At 51.1% G+C, this 24,444-nt stretch overlaps 7 protein-coding genes across 7 annotated transcripts; 6 read left to right on the plus strand and 1 right to left on the minus strand.

The window, feature by feature from the left end:
- Positions 1-2: 2 nt before the first annotated feature.
- Positions 3-4,734, plus strand: PMZ80_007725 (uncharacterized protein; the record flags this gene model as incomplete). The annotated part of the gene is made up of 2 exons (XM_064876131.1): positions 3-2,078; positions 3,301-4,734. The coding sequence occupies 2 exons, from the start codon at positions 3-5 to the stop codon at positions 4,732-4,734; spliced, it is 3,510 nt and encodes a 1,169-aa protein (XP_064728395.1).
- A 3,711-nt stretch (positions 4,735-8,445) lies between these two features.
- On the plus strand, positions 8,446-9,813 carry PMZ80_007726 (uncharacterized protein; the record flags this gene model as incomplete). Its single annotated transcript, XM_064876132.1, has 1 exon — positions 8,446-9,813. The coding sequence occupies one exon, from the start codon at positions 8,446-8,448 to the stop codon at positions 9,811-9,813; it is 1,368 nt and encodes a 455-aa protein (XP_064728396.1).
- Positions 9,814-10,144: 331 nt separating this feature from the next.
- Positions 10,145-11,278, plus strand: PMZ80_007727 (uncharacterized protein; the record flags this gene model as incomplete). Its single annotated transcript, XM_064876133.1, has 1 exon — positions 10,145-11,278. One exon carries the CDS (start codon positions 10,145-10,147, stop codon positions 11,276-11,278), a length of 1,134 nt encoding a protein of 377 aa, XP_064728397.1.
- Positions 11,279-12,035: 757 nt separating this feature from the next.
- On the plus strand, positions 12,036-13,190 carry PMZ80_007728 (uncharacterized protein; the record flags this gene model as incomplete). Its single annotated transcript, XM_064876134.1, has 1 exon — positions 12,036-13,190. The coding sequence occupies one exon, from the start codon at positions 12,036-12,038 to the stop codon at positions 13,188-13,190; it is 1,155 nt and encodes a 384-aa protein (XP_064728398.1).
- Positions 13,191-14,369: 1,179 nt separating this feature from the next.
- Positions 14,370-15,914, minus strand: PMZ80_007729 (uncharacterized protein; the record flags this gene model as incomplete). Its single annotated transcript, XM_064876135.1, has 1 exon — positions 14,370-15,914. One exon carries the CDS (start codon positions 15,912-15,914, stop codon positions 14,370-14,372), a length of 1,545 nt encoding a protein of 514 aa, XP_064728399.1.
- An 866-nt stretch (positions 15,915-16,780) lies between these two features.
- Positions 16,781-18,562, plus strand: PMZ80_007730 (uncharacterized protein; the record flags this gene model as incomplete). Its single annotated transcript, XM_064876136.1, has 6 exons — positions 16,781-17,151; positions 17,199-17,417; positions 17,467-17,724; positions 17,796-18,055; positions 18,108-18,238; positions 18,287-18,562. 6 exons carry the CDS (start codon positions 16,781-16,783, stop codon positions 18,560-18,562), a joined length of 1,515 nt encoding a protein of 504 aa, XP_064728400.1.
- A 1,422-nt stretch (positions 18,563-19,984) lies between these two features.
- On the plus strand, positions 19,985-23,009 carry SCH9 (Serine/threonine-protein kinase; the record flags this gene model as incomplete). The annotated part of the gene is made up of 3 exons (XM_064876137.1): positions 19,985-20,049; positions 20,290-21,531; positions 21,587-23,009. 3 exons carry the CDS (start codon positions 19,985-19,987, stop codon positions 23,007-23,009), a joined length of 2,730 nt encoding a protein of 909 aa, XP_064728401.1.
- Between the last annotated feature and the right edge of the window lie 1,435 nt (positions 23,010-24,444).

Consider the following 24,444-nt stretch of genomic DNA (forward strand, 5'->3'; position numbering starts at 1 on the left):
ACATGTCGACCTCCCCCCTCCCACCAGATCCATACGAAGCTTTGGGCGTCAGCAAAGATGCCGACTCAGATACTGTCAAAAAAGCACATCGTAAGCTAGTATTGAAACACCACCCAGACCGGATAAAGGACCCAGCATTAGTTGAGCAAGGCAAGAACGAGTTTCAGAAAGTCCAGCAAGCATACGAGCTTCTTATCGACCCTCTGAAGAGACAAAGATACGATGATCAAGTCAAGCTTGCCCAGCTCCGCAAGGAACGTATGATGAACGATCGAATGAGCGAGCGCGAACCACCACCATCAAGGCCTACATATACCAGAACCATGTACTCTGCTCGTCCATCGCCAGCTCCGACACAACCTGTACAGCGTGAAATGAAGCCTGAACCTCGTTATGCCTACGAAGAGCGAGCACCTGAATCTTACTTTGACCGGGTGTACGAGGAGCCAATGTCGAGAGCGAATGCACGGAAAGATCCCTACGAAAAAAGACCGTCTGTTTCGAAGCCTGTTGAGAAGAGGAAGGAAGAGAAGAAATCGTCAGCGTGGGAGAAACCTGCTGCAGGCATGTCATTCAAGGCAGCATTTGGACTCAAGGAGAAGGCGCAATCAGCGAAGCAGAAGGTAAAGCAGCAGGAGACGCGCAGGGGGGATGCCAAAGCACGGGACAAGGAAGAACGCAGGGAACGAAGTGAAAAACAGACTTATGCGAGATACGCACCCAGGGTGGACGATTACCTCAGCGAAAGCAGTGATAGCGATACCGTTGTGGCTCCAGCTAGGGGAGGCCGAGACTCACGAGCTAGAAGCCCTCGGCCTAACATGTCTCGAACTTACAGCCCTGAACCTGTGGCCCGTCCACGAGCCTCCCGAGCAGCAACAGCACGACCTCGGAGTCCGGAACCCATGTCTCGTGCACGAAGTCCCCAACCCAAGCAGAAGCGATACCCAAGCGCGGAACCACCAAGAAGGCGAGAGCCATCCCCAAGCGACGATTCTTCCGACAGTGACGATGCGTGGAAGGGTCGCCATCAGTCCGCTAATGCGTACATTGCTCAATCGAGGACCGAAGCGCGTAAACCCGCAGTGCGACCACCTCTTTCTCGGCAAGGTTCTGAGAGTGTCTATTGGGCTGCAGAGATTGCTGCGAGAGATCAACGGCGAAGTGGGAGCGATAGTGACAGAACCCACCCTGCGAATCCTCACAGAAACCCGAGAAGGACCATGGCGCCCGAAACCGCCGAGCCACACCGACGTCCACCACTGCAACCACATAGTTCGGCACCAGCTGGCGTGAAAGCCGCTGCTCGAACTTTAGAACGTGAGCCACCGGTTTCAAGGTCAAGGCAGGGTAGTTACGACGCCAGGTCGCCCCACCATCGAAACCAAATGTTTGGCGAGGTCACTCCCCCGCTTCAACGAACCAGCAGTGATCCTGCGCCTCCGAGAACGGGCATCAACAGACGAGACACTGCACCCAATAAAGGTTCCACGCTGAAGGAAACGCAGACGCATCAGCACGACTCTGGATATGGAAGCAGCTCGACCCCGCATACCCCTGAGATGAGAAGTGACAGTCCTCAGCGACCTCGCGAAACTAAGACAACGTACAGAGCCCGGAAGGACGAGGGTGAGACGCATAGAGCCAGGAAAATGACCGACGATGGTGGTGATATCCGGAAATTCCTAAGCCCTGACATGGCCGAAACACAGTATCAAGCTAGTCACGCTGGTGAAGAAAAGAGAGAGCGCAGATCTTCCAGATCCAGAGATCCAGAGCCAAGGAAGAGATCACCAGACGCACGAAGACGATCGCCAGAGCCACCACGCGCACGGTCTAGCAGGCCTACCATGGCTGAGAGACGACCTTCGTTCAGCCGGGCTGAGTCATCTTCACGATATGAGGAACAGCGGCCACGCAAGGCCATGGCAGACAGGTCGCCATCTACTTCATTCTTTCATAATGTCGACCCTAAGGCAGTCAGATATGCTAGCCACACTGCGCCAAGCTACGCCACTTACGGCAACCACAACAAGGTCGGGTCTGCTTTTGGTCGGATGAGAGGAGAAGGGAGAAAGGTAACAGCAGGGTATTAATGGCCTGTCGATCATGATTGACGATTTCCATTGACTATGTGCATACGGTCCTTACAGAAGGGTGTTCTCTCGGTACTACAGCGCCGCATCAGTTTCTTGTTTGGAGGTGTATTCGGTGAGGGTGTCACATATGCTTGGTACTTGGTTGCGACCGCGGGTGGATGATGAAGCAGCCTTCAGATGGGCGGTGATCGTGATTCTCGTTCAACGTGGACGACGTAGCGTTGCTCACACTTGGATCAACGCGTTGTTTTAGCAAACATATCTTTCGAGCTCGCAGCCGAGCTCTTAGAAGAGAATGAGATGCAAATTCTCTGACCAACACAATCTTGCTGCTATCCGACCAATACTTATCTCGTAGGGTAGCTGTTCATAAGTTCTGTCAAATGTCGCTGAGCAAGAACAATCCGACGACCTGGATCTGGCAGATCGTAGTACAAATTTGATAACTTATCATCGGCCCATCTCGAATCACGAATGGGGGGTGCTCGGTAGTGAAGCCTTTCTCCCATTCGCTGTAGCTCGAGACTTAGCCTGGGGCACTTGCTCGTTCACGACGATCGGTGTGGACGAAAAGCACGCTATCGCTGGGGGCTTGGGGTTCCTGCACCTGCCTTTTGACGACCGCTCGTGCAGGAACACCTCCAGATCCAACATCTCCATACACACAATCACGCTGCTGAGACACTGTAAATAGTCTTATGTACATTGCTTTTGGTTGCTTTGTGTTCGATTCACTGTGTTACTTGCAGAAACAGCTTCTTTTTGCACGATTGAATTTTGTTACTCGCGATCATCATATTTCGTGTACCAGCCTCCTTCCCCACGATCAGCAATTAACAACCAGGAGTTCTCTCGCTTCACCTCCACTTGCACCTGCCAAAATACAGAATATTTCTACGAAGCCAAGTAGGATCTGAAGACAAGACCAAACCCGCCAGGAGTGCCTATAATCGTCTAAGCACGTTGTGAGATTGGGCTCAATACTCATTCTGATGGCGCATCCGTGAGCCAGAAGCGATAGTAACCACTGTAACGTGGTGAAGCGGCCCTCAGATGGCGCATGTGGCCAATGCGAGGAATGGATTGTCAGTGGGAGCCAGTCATGGCGCCAGATCTGCCTATGAGATGCATAGCTCGATTGCCGACGAGGTGCGTCAAAGTTGTGAAACATCAGCTTGGGATCTTTGTCTAACACAACTAGAATCAGCCAGTCGGACACAACTCTTCGGTGACATCTGATGCACGCTCTCAGCACAATGGCCGCCCTCCTCACACAGTCCCACCTACGAGAAAAGCCCACAGGACCTCAATAGAATCACATCCAACGAAAAGAGTCAATGGCAATGGTGCGGACAACAGCGATGAGGATATACCAGAGAACATGTATCGACCCGAGAATCATGATCCCGAGGGTTGGATCCACAGGGACAAGCTAGCGAAGATCGAGAGCGAGGAATTGCAGGTTGCTGGTATCAACTTGGCCAATGCTCGATCTAGAAGCCACAGCAAGATCAAGAGTACGAGGAGCGCTAGCAGTAGTGAACCCGACAGCAGACGAGGAGAGAAGCGCCAGCGCTTGCAGTCGCCAGTTGAAATCAACGATGAGGATGACCGCGCATCTTGGGACTTTCGACTTCCCGAGGAGATCCAGGCCGACAACGACGCTGCTGCATCACACATGTATACAAGTCCTTTACTTCGGAAGTCTGGTTCCAAGATCCCTGTTTTGACCAGCAGCCCTGCTCCCATTCCTGCCGAAAGATACGAGCGAGACACTCCTATTGCGAGAAAACGCACTGCTAGCGGCACCATGAGCTTTGAAGGAGAGTTGAATATTGCAAAGACGAGGAACAACGGCTGGACGAAGGACGATAGTGACACCACATCATCAGCCATAGCATCTAGCAAGCCCAGCTCTCCGCAGAAGCTTAGGTCGCAGTCTGCCACCCTCTCTCCTTCACCAGCTACTGCTCTGAAAAAGACTACATCAGCCAACCGGAAGGTGTCAGCACCAACACGGACAACCCCATCTCCGAGCCAACGGCCTGGCACAAGGTCAGGTGAACACGACCGACCCCGTACGGCTGTGAACAGGCCTGAAGGTGATCCACCCTGGCTTGCGACCATGTACAAACCAGATCCGAGATTACCACCGGATCAGCAACTCATACCTACGTTGGCGAAGAAACAAATGCAAGCTCAGTGGGCTGCAGAGGGTGCCATACCCAAGGCATATGATCGAGATTTTACGCCTATAGACGTGCATAATGATGCGCAGCTAGTACGCGAAGTGAGGAGAACCAGAACACCATCACCTGTGAAGCATGATCCTGTGCCGGACCAGAACCTGGAAGAATCCCATGCTATCAGCTTGCGACCAGTGAGCAGTATAAGAAGCAATCAAGGACGGCCTGAAACTGCAGGCAGCATCACAGGAGGCTACAGCACGATGCCGAAACTGATGACTCCGCCCATACGAGAAAGCAGTCCGAAGATAGGGACGGGCCCCATGCCAGCACCGGCATCGGCACCGCAATCCACGAAAGCACCCGCACCACAACGGATGCAGGCCCAGAACCTAGCACAAGAAGACGAGAAAGTCAAGAAAGGATGTGGCTGCTGCGTTGTGATGTGAAGGAGCAGCACAGCAAGGTCGATCACGATACGACCATTTCATTTGTGCATGTTCACAATACTAAGCCGATACTTTGCAGTCGCAGAGACGACTAGCAAAGCTCGCATGTCTGCGATTGGGGATTGCGGACTGACCTGTTTCTTATACATGTTGTTGTTATGGGATTCAGCGGGCGTTACAACCATGGTGCACATTGATTGCATAGCATGTTCATATTTTACTATACCCCTTTTCTTGAACAATTGTTTTGCGAGGATTACCAAGCCAGGAGACTAGAGGACATAGGAGGATGGGTATTGTGAGGAGACTGATTTGTGAATATTGAGAGCCGGATAGAGAGCAAGTGTGGCAGAAGGTGGAGGTACAGCCTAGCGGCGTAGCCGCGAAAGAAGTGATACCTAGATACTCAATTCGAGAACTTAGTATCTGAAGAACTGTCCGAGCCACAATTCATGGCAGCCACTGCATTGTGGGCTATTTCCGTCGCTACATAGATTCCTGCCTGCTCTTGAAGCCGAGTACTAATAGCTGAACAGTAAGAAACTTGTCGAGGCAGGCGCAAAGCGTGCCAAGGCCGCGTGCCTGTGGCGTGCTGTGTCGCTCCGGCTTCCTCTCTTTCTTTCTTATCAGTCAGAAGCAACGTTTCACCAATTCAGTACTCGTGTTGCCCAGCTTCCCGTCATACACTTGAGACATGCGAATCCTACTGAAAGATCATCCGACATCTATTCCTACGACTTGTGGGCATGTTTGGCCCGAACTTCGACGTTCCCTCGACGTCCCGGCCGCTACACCTAAGAGACAACAAACAAGGGTGCGAAGCAATTGCCTGACCAACAGTTGTTACACGAACCAGTCTCTGCAGAGATAATTTGATCGAGCTGCCTTACAGTCAGCCTCCTAGCTGAGCATGGAGGACGCGTTCCAGGCTGGGGCTGTCTTGGGCATCTATCTTGTTCTCCCAGCATGATTCGTCGTCAACATCTCGAAGATACCCAACTTCGACGACTAGGCCATTATTCGATGGCATCGTGTGGCAATCAGACTTCGACTTGAAATGGCACGATCAAGCAGCGAATAGCAAGACCAAGCCTATCACCCACGTCACAAGCTCTCGGAGACCTTCTGCTTCGACCCGGCTGCCGGAAAGATACAAAAGCACCCAGCACGTGACCGCACCACGAGATGACTTGAGTTCGCCTGCTGAGGGGGTGGCCTTCCATTCCTGGCAGGCCACTGTGGGCCGTCAATTCATCATGAACTTCGAGCACCCGCTGTGGTACGCGTTCCTTTTCGATCTATCTTTCTACACACCCGCTACGCTTCTATGCTTGCGAATCACTCTTTTCTGCCAGCCATCTACTCTAAGACCTTTTGGCACAAGCATTTCCAGGGAATACTGTGAGTAATCCATCATGTCTAGAAGATGTTGTTCAACGACAGTTCACAGGATCAAAGTTGTTCTGAAGTCTCGATACTACTGTATCAAGGACTTTCCGTCAAGGAACCCAAGAACTGTTCCTCAACCACGTCTACTAATGTCATGCAGACTGCTGCCCTGCTGTGACTTTGTCCACAGTACTGAGCCTTCGTGAAGGGATACAAGCAACGTTGTCGCCATCTCGAGTTTGTCAACAAGATAGACCCTGCAAGATTGCCTCCCAAGGCGAGCATTAGTCTACCACCTTCTTCAACCAGGTGCCTGGAATCAAGAGCCAGTCTTGCTGCCGAATTACCAGGGTCCATTCATTGTCCTTTGTACACTCCGGATCCTGGACACCCAGGACGCTGCCAACTGTTTCTCGACGCCATGGCTACTAGTCCACAGGATGAGCTTCATGAAACGGAAGCTTTGCCGACTCCGGCTACACGATCTACTTCCAGCCACAGCATAGAGTCGCCTCTGCCGAGTTCTGTGAGTTGGCAAAGCATCTCTCACGAGCTTGCAAATAATGAACAGATTGCTGCATATGAGCACTCTGCGACCAATGAGCTTGGTGCAATTGAACACAACCAGTCATTCATTCCCGATCTTGCCCATGATAGTTCAGAGATGGATTTATCGCCGTTGACTTTGCACACATCCTGGCCACTCTGTGGAGCCTACGACAAGAACGATCCGTCGGAGCCAAGCTTTCTTCCTCAGGATGCCGGACCGATCCTGGATAGGTGGTGGACAAACTCCACTACTGACATGGTACGCCCCGAAATGCCTGCGATGTCACCCAGCTCTTCTCTTGAGGTACATGCAGGTAATTCTCCGGAAACAACTTCGAGTTTTCAGCAGACCGCAGGCTCCTTCGAGATATGTAGTCTTGAGATACCGACCAATGTTTGTGCCGGAACACCTCCTGCCCTGTCTGAATTACTCGGGGGTCTTCTGGACAACAACACCGATCACTCGCTGGACTCTAAACCCTTACCCAAGCATGTGGACGGAGCTACCCAACCACTGGAATCAACCAACGCCTTGGTCTGTCATTATGAGGGATGCGGCAAAGCTTTCGACCGGCAGCACCGATACAAGTACGTGCCTCGATGCTCTTAAGCTTCCATATTTGGTCTACTGGAACCCACTCTAACATAAGCACAGCAAGCACGTACAGAGTCACTCACGAGGACATATCTGCCCGAATTCACATTGCACCTTTGCCTCATACCAGGAAAAAGACGTAAAGAGACACGTCGACACAGTCCACAGGAAGGCCAAAATCCCATGTCCGTTGAAGGATTGCCGGTATTCCAGGAACGGATCGCGCCTTGGACTATCTAGGAAAGATGCCTTGAGGAGACATTTGTCCAGCCATGGGATGACACCGGATGAGATTTCAACTTTGTTAGCAATGGTGCCTCCAACAGATCGTCAGGACCAAGATTCGCTGCCCTCGACTCCATCTGGATCTACTGATGAAATGGATACCTGTCTAGATTTCATGAGCTTCTCCTCGGTCGAAGTGTAGATATGGTGTGTTCACATGCACTTCTGAAATTTCTTGTGGCCAATTTTCAGATTACAGACTGGAAGTAATGTTTTGCAGCTTTGCTTCTCAAAGCACGTATTTTCTTTTGTTAAGTCTGGGCTGCCAGGGAAATACATGACAGCGTCTGGTGTCCGGAGTATCAGCTTTTCTTTTCACTCCCAGTGTCGCTCTAGGACAGCAGCTAAAGCAAAGGAACCTCCTTGGACTGGCGATCTAGGATACTTTCAGGAATTCACATCCATTCGGTAGTCAGCGCTCGCAGTCAGCGGCTTCTCTACAAGTTTATAACGGACGGAGCTCTACCTTCTCACCGCGTATGGCTGTGAGCGGCTGGACTTGCAAGACGCAACACCGAGGCCAGCATGGCTACTGCGTCAGTGCGACGATTGTGACAATTGATTGCAGGCTCATCATCGTGCAAGGCATAGTGATATTTTGCTTCTCGATGCGTTGGTGGCAATGCTTTTATACTTACCCGCTGTCCAGGGCACATGGAGCAGTGACATGATCCGCATATGCAGCACGGTTTGTCTGATGTGCTTCGTTGTCATCACCCATTTCACTATCTGACGATTGCAGCTCACGGCCAAACAGCCTAAAACTGGTCGTTGCTTTCCGCGACGAGGTCGACATATCTCAAACGTATTTCAACACCAGCGAAAATCTCGCACGAACCTTCCGTTGCCACCGCTTATCAACCAGTTCGGCCTTTCGATTTCGATTCGAAACTATGCCTCAGCCTCTCCCACCTGAGCTTGTCAGGCTCTTATTCAAGACACTGCTGAACGATGCGCAACAAAGCAGCCGGACCTTCACGAACGCCCTTGCGGTATGCTCACTATGGTACGATCTGGGTATCGGTATGAGGTGGAAAGATATTGTGCTCGACAACTTTAAACTGTTCAGGTTGCATGCATTCATGCCCAAGCACCCATCATCGAAGTGCTACGACAGAATCCGATCTCTCACCATATGTCTCACAGGCTTCAATACGCTTGCACTGCAGGGAGACCTCCAGAATCTCGCCCAGTGTCTCAGCAGGACGCGATACCTCACCGCATTATCTCTGGAGTTAAGGTACCCTCGCGACGAGTCCCTGCAAGAACGTTGTCAACATCTTGGCTGGGGACCATGGGACTTGATGCGTGTGCTCTCGAGCATGCCTGAAGGTATAAGAGATCTTGAGCTGGTAGTCTCTAGCCACAGGTTGCGTCACCGACCGCCAACATGTACGCACTGCTGGATGTTGGCATCAGCCGTAGCTCGCATCAAGAATCTCCGATACCATGGAGCTCTATGTCCCAGCTTCTTTGTTAGGCTAGAGCGCCTACCTCCATCCCAGATCGAAGCATTGGCCATCAACATGATATCTTCGCTCAGTTGTAACCTGACCAACTGTTGCTGCAAGTTGCAATCCTGGCGAGGTCTAGACAGTGGGGCTGCTCTGGTCGTGGCTGCGAGGTCTGCCATTGCCTCAGGAAAGCTTTCGAACATCAAATGTTTCAACATTCTGAGTATGTTGGGCGACAGCCAGCTGCAAGACGAGTCACGACAAGAGCTCGCGATTGTGTGTAGGAATATGGTCGACAACCGCACTGCCATCTATCCTTTCATCGTCGGCCGACCTTATTGCTGGATCCGATATCAAGAATCACCAAACCACATCATCTTGGAGAAAGTCGCCAAAATAAATGACCTCGCTGCTCAGCTTGAGGGTCGAAGCCGGGATGTGACAACGTTTGGATCTCGGCACCCAGCAAGCTACAGGAGATCAATCGAGGGGGCCTCCGCAGAGTACACGTGGTTACCAACGGCGGACATCAAGAAGATCGACGTCAAGTGTGTCAAATGGGAGCCAGCACCCGCACTGTGGAGGTGGGAGCAGGAAGCTGGGCGAAAGCTGCTACTGCCACGATTCAAAGACCACGTGGGCGAGATGGTACCACTTCAGCGGGACATCTGTGAGGCTGAAAGACGAGGGGAAAGATTGTCAGACTGTGTGATGGTAATTGAGTATCCTGACTTGCCTGGGGCGGACAACACGGATAATAGCGGACTGACTGGTGAATCTGTTGGCAATTCGAGTGAGTTGCAGTGATGGTGGTGGTAATCTGAGCCATCTTGACTCATAAGCGTGTTGTCGTAGATTGATCGAATGCAGTCTCAAGCGTCCGAGGGCTTACCCCGTCATGCACTTCTCCTCAGGAACGTGTCAGGGACGCTGCAGATCCCCGCCTTCCGCCCTTCCAATCAAAGGTCGGAACATTCTGCTTTCGACGTCATTCCGCAAACTCGCTTCGAGCTGTCAAGCTTCTATCGACTGCCATTACTGAGTGAGTTGTTATGGACAAGAACTGGTATACAACGTTAGGGCTTCCGCCTTAACAATATCTTGCCTATGCTCGTTGGCAACACATGATCGATAAAGCATGTATCTCCAAAGCATCAAAACCATATTCCTCCTCCTCTTCTCCCTCGCAGCATCACAGATCTATACAGGACCAGAAGACGATCGTCTAGTCACCCAACTATCCCTAGACATCGTCACAAATGGCATCAGCACCACTCCTGATGGACGGCTGTTCCTAGTAGTGTCACACGTCGACGGCTCGAACGGCCCAAGCATAGTTGAGTACAACCGTACCACCAACACCACCACAGCCTACCCGAACACAGAATGGAACTCCTACGCCGATGGCAAAGACCCAGCAACCCACTTCGTCAGCATTAACTCGCAAAGAATTGGGCCTGATGGAAAATTGTATATCGTCGATACCGGCGCACCCACATTTCTCGGTCCTGTTCTTCTCCCTTATGGTCCGAAACTCATTCAGGTCGATATTACTACCGACGCTGTGTCTCGCGTCTACTTCATGGGGAACGCCACTCAATCCGGCAGCTTCCTAGATGACGTCCGCTTTGATCCTGCAAGAGGAAAAGCATATCTGACAGACGCCGGCACCCCATCTGGACTGATCGTGCTTGATCTGGCAACGGGTGAAGTACAACGAATGCTCAACAATCATCCCTCTACACGGGTGTACAGTCCAGTATCTGGCGAGGGCACAATCCTGCGACATAACGGCGAGCCAGTCTTCATCTACGCTGATCAACTCGAGGTCTCGCCTGACGGCGAGTATCTCTACTATGAGCCTGCTTCTGGGCCTTTGAGTCGCATTACCACCGATGCCCTGAACCAAGCATTTCACAATTCGTCCATGAATGACAACGATGTTCTCGGGCAGTATGTCGAGCCATACGCTCATACACCGTCGACTGGTGGGACGGCCCTTGATGCGGCTGGCAATGTCTACAACAGTGATACTGACAGCCAACGGATCATCAGGATTGCACCCAATGGGACAATGACGACCTTGGTGCAGGATCCAAGGCTGCTTTGGGTTGATGCGATGTGGATTGACAGTCAGGGGTTGCTTTGGATGCCTGCTGCGCAGTTGAATCGTGGTGTGCCGTTTCAGAACGGGACGAGTTATATTCGGAAGCCTATGCAGGTGTTTACGATTGATGTTGGGGTTGGGCCGTCGGGGATTGATCATGCTTGAGGGTGTGGTAAGTACGGACTTTTCGGGTCAGGACAATAGCAGTCGATATGTGGAATCTTGATGCCTCGGAAAGTGGAATCGCACTTCTCATCAATAGCTTTCCTATTAGCTGGCATTGATCCAAGATATGACGCTATAAACAAATCATGTGCTCGAGGTGTATTACCAAGAATACATGATCCTTACGTTAAGCTCTTGCGGCAGCGGAGCTTGGGCTGTATGAGTTGGAAAGAGCTGCCCTCTCTGGCTGCTATCATCAGGTCGAGGTTGCCGCGGTTATTGGCGCATGATACAAGGGTCAACCACCGGCAGAAACAAGCACAACTCAATTATCCGCACTTGGGAACTGTTTTGAAGTGCTACTAGCAGTTCTCAGGCATAGACCATTCTTCACTCTGGCATCTTCTCATTGCTACAGAATGGATTCATACTGATGGCGCACGAAATGCCAAGACCTCGCTTAGAAGCTGCTGCCTGTTGGTTACATCGCTATCGCCTGTTTCATACCTTCTAGACCTATATAGCATTGATGCGAAGTCTTGCAGCAGCGTCATGAGCTTTGGCATACGACAGTATGACCGTACCAAAGGATTGCCACATCACTAGCCCAAAACTTCAGCTACCAACAGAGATCTTGCAACTGGTCCAGCAGTATTTTCTTGACAACTCCAGGCACGAATTTCTCTCAACTCTGCCCATCTCTCGGACATGGTGGACGTTTGGGAAGCAGCTACTGTGGCGCGATGTGGTCCTCACAATGAAGAACCTCGAGAGCTTCGCCGAGACAGCCAAGCAATCACCAGAACGGGCAGCATTCACTCAGAGTTTGACAATTATCAGCAGCCGTCACGATTACATCTGCCAAAAGACCGAACGCGCGCGATCATGGCGTCCACTGATAGAACTACTGCACGTTCTCCCAAATCTCAGGACGTTCTCGCTGTACCTCAAGAATCATGACAACAGGAGACTCCTCTTAATGCCTTCTCATTACTTGAACGAAATCCTCCTCGCTCTACCCTTGACAGTCAGCTCCATCGAGATTGATCTAACTTGTGCTATGACGCATTCATGGAGGAATACCCAGCATTCATGTCTCATCATACGAGATATGCTTCCACAACTGAAACATCTTCGACTAGGCCGTGGCATATGGTGTGACCAACTCTTCGATGGTCTAGACCAAGCATGTCCGAATTTACGCACGGTCTTGTTCGATGATACCAGGAGAGGTCATATGATTTTCTGCCGCCAGCGAGACGAGCCGAGCGAATGGCGAAGTGATCTGCCTGGTGAAGAGGCAGCGCTTGCTGGGAGGAGAGTGCTTGATGCTGGACTTTTGCCTGCGATTGAGCGTTTCGATGTGCTGGCGTCGGTCACTCACACGGAGCACGCAACTTCTCTGGCTAACAACGGTGGTTTGGGATCCTCGGGCACTCACACCGTGGATTCCTTCTCAAGTATACAACGGAAGGATATTCTGCACAACAACACAACCTCGTATCCCGAGATTGACGTAGGACCAGGCAAATCGCTTCTTCGATTCCCCTTGTCCACAGCCGCAGATGCTATCGGCGAATTTATGGGGTCATACAACGATCTCACGCTATTCATCGAGCATGAAGTGCAAGTTTGGTCTGCGAGCACGAGTGCTTCACGCCGTCCTGGTGTTGTACCGAAGACATTCTGGAGCGGGGCTACGGCTGGTCCGCCCAAAGACTCGGGAGATAATTCCTTGTTTCGACCGGCTGATACTGCTCTAGCTGCTGAGAGACTTCGGCCTCTTGAGAGTCTTGTGCATTGGGAGAGTGTGTGTGGTAGGAAATTGCTGTACCCAAGGATGCATGGAGGATTGGGGATAGGTCCGGTGCTTTTCAGGGATGTTTGCGAGGAGGAGTTGCATCAGGATTGAGCTTCTAAACCCTGGATCATGATTGCTCTAGGCTGTCCTGGGCGAGGTTCACAATTTGGTGATGTGACGTTTTGCGTCTAGTGTGAGTATTCAGGCCAATGCCATGCTTGCAAAGTAGCAGTGTGCCGATACGATCGATCATCATACCCGCAGGTCAGGCTGGAGTCACATTCCAATTGGCTCCCACCCAGCATCTAACATTAGTGATACCGGTGTGCTCAGACCCCGGAATCTCAACACCATGGACTGAGCATATGTAAGGTTCGAGACCTCCTGAGACGCGTAGTGAGGTCTACATTTTAGATAAGGTAGGAAGCTTTGTATTATCGAGGAGACCTCCGGTGCTAGAGAGGAGCTGCTTCTAGCTCTCCCTCTCTGTAAACTTGAAGTACGTCTGCACTTGGTAATTGTGAGGGTATTGGCGGTAGTCCCAGCGCGTACCTGCTTCAAGGCCTACTGCCTCATCAGTCAATCTTACCGTCTTCCTTATTCAGCTAGCCGAACATTAAGGCGCATTGACACGAACCTCGAAGTGTCGAAGTAAGAGGTAAGTAGTGTTTCCAACTCCCGAGTAACGAGTAGGAGTATACTCTCACTCTGTCACAGATGTGACTGCTCGAAGGCACTTTTCAGTGCAAGTTTACTGCGTTTAAAGGAAGGATTACGTGTTATAAACGGATCCATATAGTTATTACTGCGACTTTCCGTTGTCGTAATCCTGATTTTGCTCTTCGTACAGTTTTTTAATAATAATACGAAATTCACCTTTAACACCTTCTTCGAGTTGACGCCCGTGACACACTCTTACTCTAGAGTAAGGTAAGAGTAGCCTTGGCGTCCTAGAGAGGTATAGACTACTAAAAGCGGTGGTATCTATACCGAGAGGAGCCTAGTCTTAGCTAATCTTAGTAGTGGGATCCGTAGGTTACTAGGCTATTTAGGTAAGCCGGCTACTCGCAAGTAATACTCTAGAGTTTACTCGTACTCTAGAGTAAGGCCTCAGACGAGAGTAAGAGTATACTCTTACTCTAGAGTTGGAAACACTGGAGGTAAGTCGATATCGAAACAGTATGAGGTCACGAAACTGTTAGACGCTGCTCCCATCGCGCGGACGGTGGAGAAGTCTATTCAACGTGCTACCTACCACTCCTATGCCACACCCGTTCAGGTCGACTATGCTTACTTCCTCTCCGACACCCTAAACCTCAACATCGTAAACGAATGCGCCGGAAACACATACTCCCCCTGCACCACCCACCTCTTCTCACAAATCCCCACCTTCTCCTCCCCATCCATATTCGTAACATCCACACTCTCCCCATTAACCTCATAAACCTCCACCTCCGTCCCCCCATCCACCCCTCCAACCGCCGTCACAATATCCTCCCCCTCATGCGCATTAACAACACAAACAACACACCACCCCTCCCCATCAACAGACGCACAAACATCCAACCACCTCATTTCCCTCCCCTTGACACTATCCCTCAGCCACGCCGGCGATGTATCCCCCTGATAACACTCACAATTCACAACTACATCAACCTTATGTCCCCTCACAAACCGACAAAAAAGCTCATACACAAACCAACTCGTCTGCCTGATTACACCAGTCTCCGTGGTCATTAGTGGAGAGATGACATTCACACTCTGCGCCAAACACGCCATGCCCACCTTATCGCTCTGTCGCACGAACACATTAAGCCACACGGCTACAGCGAGCGCGTCAGAGAGCGTGTATTTCTCTTCTGCACCTTGACTGCCCACCGCACGTTTCGGATCCCAAACGTTCCACTCGTCGAATGCGATGGTGGGGCGGGGTTGACCTGGGGGGATGGCGTTGCTTGCGCAGGCGAGGTCGATTAGGGCTGTTGTTGTGAGGATTGCGTGTTCGGCGGAGAGGGGGGCGAAGACGTTTTTGTGGTGATTTGAGGAGGCGGTGTAGCCGTGGATACTCACGTAGTCGATCAGGGGTCCCTGGGTTACGCCGAGGTCGGATGTTGTGGCGGGGAGGATCGTGGCTTCTATGACCTCGTAGTCCCAGGGTTGCATGCCGTCGCTGCCGCAGAGGATGAGTTTTACGGATGGGTCGAGGAGTTTGATGGCTTTGGCCCATTGGAGGGCTGTTTCGGCGTATGATTTCGGATCCTTCGTCTGTGCGATTTGCCAGGGTCCCCAGACTTCGTTGCCGAGGCCCCAGTACTTCACGTTGTGAGGTCTATCGTGGCCTGTGTGTTCGCGGCGGAGTTTGGCGTAGTAGGAGTTGCCTGTGGCGTTGCAGTATTCGATCCAGGATAAGGCTTCATCTAGGGTGCCGGTGCCCATGTTGAGACAGAGGTAGGGTTCTGCGTTCATGTGGTCGCGACACCAGCCCATGAATTCGTTTGTGCCGAATTGGTTGGTCTCTGGTTGGCCGCCCCAGGCGAGGTTTAGGCGGGTTGGACGCTGGGAGTGGGGGCCTACACCGTCCTGCCAGTGGTAGGTTGCTGTGAAGTTTCCGCCTGGGTAGCGGAATATGGGGATGTCGAGGGGTTTGAGGGTGGAGATGACGTCTTTGCGGAGGGACTTGGGGGTAAGGAGGTCTTTGTTTGGGTTGTTGGGATCGTAGATTCCGCCTTCGATGCAGCGGCCCATGTGTTCGGTGAAGCCGGAGTAGATGTGGCGGTTGATTTCATTTTGGCGGTGAGAGGGGAATACGTGGATGGACGCGGTCTGAGGTGACATTGCGGTTGATGGCGATGCTGTTGTATTGAATTGCTGAGTGGTAGGACTTTGGGAGTTGCTCTCTGCCCGATGTTGTGCTCTTGATCTGAAAGATTTATTGTACTTGTAATTTTGAGGTTAGGTTTATCAGCCAGCAAGGTATCAGAACTGGTGTCTTGTTCCACCACCTTGGGACTTTCAGGAGTCGCTCACGATTCAACCTAGGGCACTTACCTTCTGGTACTCCTTCAGGTATCGAAACATGGAGGAGGCGGCATTTTGAGTTTGGCAGTAGTCCACTCACCTGAAAACACCTACGTGCCGATAGTCGGTAGCTTCGTGCTATCGGAAGCGTGTCCTGTAGAGACTATCGTCACGCGACTTGCCTAGGTACTCTCACGCACGAGGTCTGTCTGCCGAAGCTGCACGACTCAGTAGTCGAGCTGGGCATTCCGGAGGGGGAAAGTATGATCAGCTACTGGCGCCCGCGTTTTGGACTATTTGGGAAGTTCGGCGGCTGATCCCCCGGACCGAATGCGGCTAAACTGCAGCAGTATCCGGGGGTGGACAGTCTTCCTCCACAAATCGAGCTTCTGATAGGAAGGAAATATCTTGACGTCTGATGATCGTGCGCGTGGTCGTTGAAGCGAACCACGCTAGAAGAGTTACAGAGAAGCTAGAGATGATCTGCCGACTGGGGTAGGTCCTTCGGCATGAATAAGTAGGCGGCTCTTCGCCCAAGCGATACTTTGAAGCTTGACCTGTGGTGATTGCTGGTGTGTGCAGATCATCAGCTTCGGTGACACCCTTCTCTACCGCTTTGTCGTCCTTCGTGGAAGTATCTTGCCTATTCGTCGTGTCCTTTTGCGCGCTGCGCAGTCGCCAACATGGCCCTCCGTCCGAAATGGTACCAATTTTTGGTCGGCGTCTTCGCTTCTTTGGGCTCATTTTTGTACGGTTACGATTTAGGGGTTATAGCCGAAGTCGTGGCTTCAGAATCCTTCTTAGCCAAATTCGAGCCGGACGATGTACAGAGTGGTCTTGTCGTATCGATGTTCACAACTGGTGCGTTCTTTGGGGCCGCTTTTGCTGGTCCATCCGGCGACTGGCTAGGGAGAAGATTGACAATCGTGATTGGAGGTGTTATCTTCATTCTTGGTGGTGCCTTGCAAACAGGCGCAGCAAACCTTGGATTTCTGTGGTCTGGACGGTTCTTGGCTGGACTTGGTGTTGGGTTTCTCACCATGATTATTCCCCTGTGAGTATTCTCAATCATATGGTGCTCGGGTCCGCTAACCCGAGTAGTTATCAAGCTGAGCTAGCGCATCCTAGCATAAGAGGACGCATCACGGCGTTGCAGCAGTTCATGCTCGGTATTGGTGCTCTTGTCGCATCGTGGGTGTCTTGGGGTACATACAGAAATCTCAAGGGCAGCAGTGCTCAGTGGAGAATACCGCTTGGGCTGCAAATCCTTCCAGCTGTTTTTCTTGCAGCGTTGATCTTACTCTTCCCGGAGTCGCCTAGGTTTGTCGTCCGGATCAGTTGATCTGCAGGACCAATGCTGACGATGCAGATGGCTCATCGACCACGGCAAGACCGAGAAAGGACACCAAGTGCTGGCCAAGTTGCATGCGCACGGCAACCTGAACGACCCCTTTGTACTGGCTGAGTACGAGCAGATTCAGCAATCCATCACGTATGAGCACGAGCACGAAGCCAAGTCGTACTTCGAGCTTTTCCAGTCGAAAACCGCGTTCCGTCGCCTGTTTTTGTGCATCGCGCTCCAAGCCTCTGTACAAATGACAGGTGTTTCGGCGATCCAATACTATAGGTAAGCAACAACTTCAGGAGTCCTGGAAGCGTATCAATGCGTGGAACACATACTGATGGATGTCGAAACAGCGTGACCATTTACGGCCAAATCGGCATCTCCGGCGACGACACCCTCAAGTATCAGGGCATCAATAGCATCATTGCCATCATCGCTCAATTCACCACAATCTTGTTCATTGACAAAACAGGCCGCCGATGGCCATTGATCCTTGGAAACTTGGGCAATTGCATCACGTTCATCATAGCAGCCATTTTGATCGCACAGTTCCCGCCGGGTGTATCCAACAACCACAGTGCTCAGTGGGGCTTCATCATCATGACCTGGCTTTGTAAGTGCTGCTGCTGTGGCTGTCAGTATCCGGGTTGCTAACATGGCGATAGTCAATTTCTCGTTCTCGTGTACCTGTGGACCGCTCTCGTGGATCATCCCCGCCGAGGTCTTCGACACGAGGACTCGATCGAAGGGTGTATCGATTGCATGCATGGCTTCGTTTGCCTTTAACACCATGATTGTGAGTAATCTGTCTGGTTGATACTGCGTCATGCTCACAGATTCACAGGGCCAAGTCACACCGATCGCGATGACTGATATCGGATGGAAGTTCTACTTGGTGTTCGTTGTCTGCAATTTTACCAACGCCATCTTCTTCTGGTTGTTCATGCCTGAGACTGCGAAGAGACCACTCGAGGAAATGAATGCGCTCTTCCAGCATGCACCGTGGATTGTTATCGGCAAGAGCAAGGACTCATACCAGTCACATGATCTTGAGAATCTGGAGCGGGAGATTGTAGAGACAAAAAGGGACATGAGCCATGATGAGGGTGTTGTGAGATGAGGTAAAAAAAGCTCAGCTCGTGGAGTGGCTGCTATCGCACTCGGTCGGAGTGCAAGCCTGGGGCGTCGCTGGTGTCGATGCGGTAGAAGCTCGTCCAGGTGGCAGCCATGATCCGAGTCTGCGAAGACCAAAGGAGCCTTATTGGAATGGGACCACTACAGCGTACCTCTTACTCACTGTTAGCCACGTGACTGAACCTATGCTCCTCTATTGGGCTATGGCCGCAGCACGTGATGCTACGTTGTTGGGCACCATCACAAGCAAATAATGACCGGTTCGAAACCTTTACCCGCTAGACACAACTTTTGAGTATGACTGATGGGAGAGATCAGAAAGTGCCCAGTACGGACAATGTTGGTCCCGTGGGACAAGATGGCGACCATGCGGGCAGTGATTGTACTTCAGATGCTGTATGTGGTGTCTCGAAGCAGCTGACCAGTGATACAAGCCCCATGAGGCATTCCATGGAATCAGCTTGTACACCTGTGTGACTGTAAAGATGGATATTGTATGGAATGTTATTATTGTAAATGTTATTGTGGTTCACCGACCCTCTCGAGTTAAGAGAAATCGAGATGGTGATGCCTGCGGCATGAACCTGGCTCAGCTGAGAAGATGGAAACTGCGACCTGGCCTTGCAGCGGTCCGTGACCACCCACCTCCTTCCCGATCGACGAGTTGAAATGTGTGGTTGCTCATCTGGGCGTGTTTTGAGGGGAGAAGGAAAGCTAAAAGTCAACAAAACTTGTCAGACATTTTGCAGGTTCGATTGGATAGAGGGAATTGGCGCAGGTTGCGCCTCCCCCACCAAAGCATATAGAATTTTCAAGGCTTCGCGATTGTTCGGTTGGGCATCCCAGAACAGGAGAAGCAGATGATTTTTACACATGCTGAAGGATATGCGGGCCTGGACAAGTGACTCTTTGGCGATCTGAATCGCCTTCCTCAAGTCAATCTTTTGCAATTATTCATCTTACATGTACCACCGACCGTCGCTACCATTATTATTGATGTTATATTATTGATCATGTATGACAATTGCTCGAGTACCAGGATTGCACCCTTGTAGACCAACCACATACGATCGCAGTCCGGCTGGCAGTGCGTCATCCCGACAGTGGTGATCTTTTACTCTTTTACTCTTACCAGCTTCTCCAAACGAGTCACGACCATTTCCGCATTGCTCCTACCTCGACTCCTCGAATCAACAATAGCCTCTGCTACACTTGCCGACTCTCCTCCGTTGCATGAGAACCTCCACAAACACACCTTGAGCTCGATTTCAACCCCGCTGCGAAAAGAGAGGGAGGCCAACCGTCAATTGTAGCAGCCGAGCTGCCCATGCTGAGCTTGCAATACACTGGCACCAGAAAGCCGCAGCTGTGAATTTGAGCTGGCGACAAACACATAGACTAGCACATCATGGCGCAGGGAGGCGTTAACCCACATACCGCTGCAGACCTGTTGAGGCAAGCAATGGCTCAAAAGTACGTGTTTGAATACTGTTTACGCCTGTTGTTTGGCCGTGTTTCTGTACCCTTGAGAAGGACAAGGCATTGTGGTACAATGCTGGAGGACCAAACCTCGTCTCAACGCAACTACGCTTTTAGAAGAGCTTTCAGGACCCTCTAGCCTGCTTAGAACGATGCACAACCGACACTTGAGACCTCTTTTTCGAGCACAAAATACACGACTGTTGAAGATGGAGAATGCTAACTTGTCATCAGTAATGCCAGGCACACAAGCGATGAGCAGATGCGCGAGAACCTCCTCTCCGGCGCCCCAACGCCCTCAGGCGTCGAAACACCAACACCCGACTTTCAGGACAAACGGATGCCGGGTATAATGCCTAGCTATTTTGGACAACAGGTGGGTAACCAGGCCTCCTCAAAACCACAATCCACCGATGCCCCAGTCGTTACACCCCCTTCTGTTGGTCCTGGTACTGCAAGTTATCCGTCGAAACATGTGCGAGCAGAGAGTCAACCAAGCCGTCGCCCTTCTACCAGCTCAGTGGGCTCTTTGGTTGAAGTCGCTCGTGATCAAGTTGACGACACACCTCCCACTTCCGGAGACATGAGCTATTCCCCTCCTGAAAGATCCGAGAAGCAGCCTGGCTCTGACCAGCCACCTACTCCCATTTCTTCAGATCCTTACGAGGTTCAAGGTCATGGGAGAGCCGCTGAAAATGGTGGTCCACTGGCTGAAGGAGGCCTCGCATCAATAACTCAAGTTTTGAGAAATTTTGTGAGGCCGAAGCCTAAGTCCACTTTTTCCTCTCAAGCACGCCGACACCAATCCCTACCGACAGCGAGTGTGACGAGGAATTCCGTTGCTGCTGCTCATTTCTCCAACCCTACTTCATCTTCACAGTCTCCACAAAACACTACCCCTCCATCTCCTCCACTGCCTGAGAACCCTGATTCCTCTATTTCTGTCAAGGAACTGAATAAGCTGACTTTGGACGCGGCTCCGGAGTCGCGTGAAAAGAACACTCCTCCTCTTACTCCTCGAGCTTTGTCTCATAATGAACATGTCGGCGCCCCACGCTCGCCCCGATCGAACGTCAGCGCAACACCCTCGGACGACGGCGCTAGTGGTCAGACTGCCTCCTCTGCGAGAAAAAGCGAGTCCTTGTCTGCATCGACTGGTACACCGAGAGGAAAGTTAGCCGTGAAGATAGCAGAGGGTCGTGGTCTGAGACCAGCCGTTGACCCATATTGTGTCTGCGTCTTCGAATGGAACGAATACATCTCGAAAGGGCCTCGGCATGATCGCATGGACGTGGATAATGAGAAAAAGCACGCGCCGCCTAATCTATCTTCAGTACCGATCAGAAGGACAGATAGTGATATGGGCAAACCTATGGCCGTGCCGATGAGAAGTCGTCAGAGCAGTACAAATGGTCTCGATGAAAACAGAACTATGGACAAAGTGACAGATCCGCAATGGGATCACGAAGCTACATTGTGAGTGGATCTGCACTTGCATTCACATGCTAGCATGAATACTAATAGTGAATAGTGACGTTGTGGGTGAACAATCTGAGATCGACATATCAGTCTACGACAGACGGCCTGGCTCTTCAGAAGATGTCTTTCTCGGCCATGTTCGCACACGAGTCCAAACGAACGAGCAACATCCTACACTTGGGCAATGGATGACCCTCAGGCCTCGAGCGCCTGAAGAATCGAACATAACCGGAGAGATCTTCGTTAATATGCAGTTCTCCAAGGTTGACAAGAGAACATATGGACCAAACGACTTTCAAATTCTCAAACTTGTTGGCAAGGGCACATTTGGTCAAGTCTACCAGGTTCGAAAGAAGGACACTGGACGGATATATGCCATGAAGGTGTTGTCAAAGAAGGTCATCATACAAAAGAAAGAGATTGCGCATACACTGGGCGAGAGAAACATCCTTGTTAGAACAGCGATGACCGACTCGCCTTTCATCGTAGGCCTCAAGTTCTCCTTTCAGACACCAACAGATCTGTATCTGGTTACAGATTTTATGTCAGGCGGCGAGTTGTTTTGGCATTTGCAAAAAGAGGGCAGATTCAAGGAAGACCGAGCGAAGTTCTACATTGCAGAGCTCATCTTAGCTCTGAAGCACCTGCACCAGCACGATATTGTCTACCGCGACCTGAAGCCAGAGAATATTCTGCTGGATGCCAACGGTCATATTGCTCTGTGCGATTTTGGTTTGTCGAAAGCAAACCTAACGAAGAACGATACAACAAACACATTCTGCGGAACCACCGAATATCTTGCGCCAGAAGTGCTTCTTGATGAGCAGGGATACACAAAAATGGTCGACTTCTGGTCTCTCGGAGTACTTGTCTTCGAAATGTGCTGTGGATGGTCCCCATTCTATGCCGAAGACACGCAACAGATGTACAAGAACATTGCTTTCGGCAAAGTCAGGTTTCCACGAGATGCGCTCTCTACTGAAGGTCGAAATTTCGTAAAAGGACTACTAAACAGGAATCCCAAGCACAGGCTAGGCGCGAACAGGGATGCAGACGAGCTTGTTGAGCATCCTTTTTTCGCAGACGTTGACTGGCAGGCGCTCGGAAAGAAGAACCTCGTGCCTCCATTCAAGCCAAAACTTACGTCGATGGCCGATACTTCACATTTCGATCCCGAATTTACCAACGCCCTAAACACATCATCATCACTGAATGCACGAGCGCAAGCACTTGCGCAGGGAGCAGTACCTGGGTCAACGCCACTATCACCGACCATGCAGAATGCATTTAAGGGATTCACCTTCGTGGACGATAGTGCGCTTGAGCAGCAATATGCAGGCAGAGACGATATTAATGAGGATAACACACTGTCGAGGACTAGGACCAATCAAAGCACGGCCGGGAACAGGATGTCAGGAATTCAAAGGACTGGTACCCAAGATGAGACTATGTTTGGAGAGAATTGGGATATGTAAAATTATGTTGGAAGTATCAAATGTCAGAAATGCAGATGGTATGAACTGCATTACGTGAAGATCGACCTTCGCGCAGACGACCACGACTCCGACCAAAGATAACGGCAGAAGACCACGATCACGATCACGATCAAAGTACGACTCGACACGAATCATCACGAAGATACAGTCACGCAGACATGAACAAGAATGGCATCGGTCAGAGAAAGCAGCAGCATACCTGCATGACCAAATGGCGTTAGATGGAGCAGAACTGTTCAAATACAAAAGCGAACTTGGGTGGCGGGGTTGACACACATCAAAGACCTACAAATTAGTGACTACTTGTCAGGAGGAATCAGGAACTCGAGGCAGTTACCTACGAAGCACTCACGCGTTCGGCAAGACCAAGTAAATAGGAGGATCGACATAGGGAGTGGCACTCTTAGCGTACCGTAACAGATGCATCCTTAATGCCTATTATCTACCGGATTATGCTTCCTGCTGTGCCGTAGTTTGCTATGCTCAACCGAAGTAGATTGACGTACACTCACTCACAGTGACAGCCCCTGACTGTGCAGCGTCGCATTTCGACGACAAATGTTTACGAGGTTCTCTACTGTCTACCGAGGTACCTTGTCACTTAACACTGTGCCCCATGCTTTACTTCAAATGTCAAGCATCTGCTCCACAACTCATGTATGCATCGTCCTTTTCTTCCGATTCGGTTTCCGAGCGCATACTCCAAAACGAATGTGATATCCGCTCTGATTCGATCCCCTCCTTTCTTTTACCCCTCGCTGTGTCTCCTCCCTTCACTGCCGTACACGCCATACAGCCAGCGCCACATGTCGTCTTGACTATGTATACGCATACACCGCAGATCCTTGCTTCAAATGACACACGTCTTCAATACCTCCAATGGGTGGAAAGATGGTGGGTTGGCGCAATGGTAGCGCGTTGCTTTCCGGTGTTCTGGGTATCTTACCTGGAGATTGTGAACTAGATTGGCAAAGGCGTTAGACTCCCTATTTCGTGTGTGTAATGATGTGTATACTGACGGTTTATAGTGTGGGTTCGAGTCCCATGCTCATCGATGCTGTTTTCTTTTTGCCGTTGGTTCGAGGGGAGAAGGAGTGGGGGATGAGGGTAGCGACGGCGAGATGGAAGTGAGGTGGGATAAGTTTTTTGCCTAGCGATAGTGGCGGCGACGACGGTGATGGTGAGGTAAGTAGGAGGTGAAGTGAAAGGTGAAAGAGCATGGGGAGGGGGTGGCGGGAGATCGGCTGGGGCAGGCGGAAGTGATAGGGCATTGATGGGGCGGCGAAAGGGAGGCAGTAGCGGCGAGTCAACACGGTGAGCAGGCAGGAATGACTACAGGTAGATCGGAACGTAATGAACAAGGTAAAGTACGTACTTGCACCGATCCAGTGTATTTCTTCGATTCAGACCTTCT

Source organism: Knufia obscura (genome assembly GCF_036327395.1).
Source record: "Knufia obscura strain CCFEE 5817 isolate CBS 148926 chromosome Unknown scaffold_9, whole genome shotgun sequence".
In the NCBI taxonomy this organism is placed as follows: Eukaryota; Fungi; Ascomycota; class Eurotiomycetes; order Chaetothyriales; family Trichomeriaceae; genus Knufia; species Knufia obscura.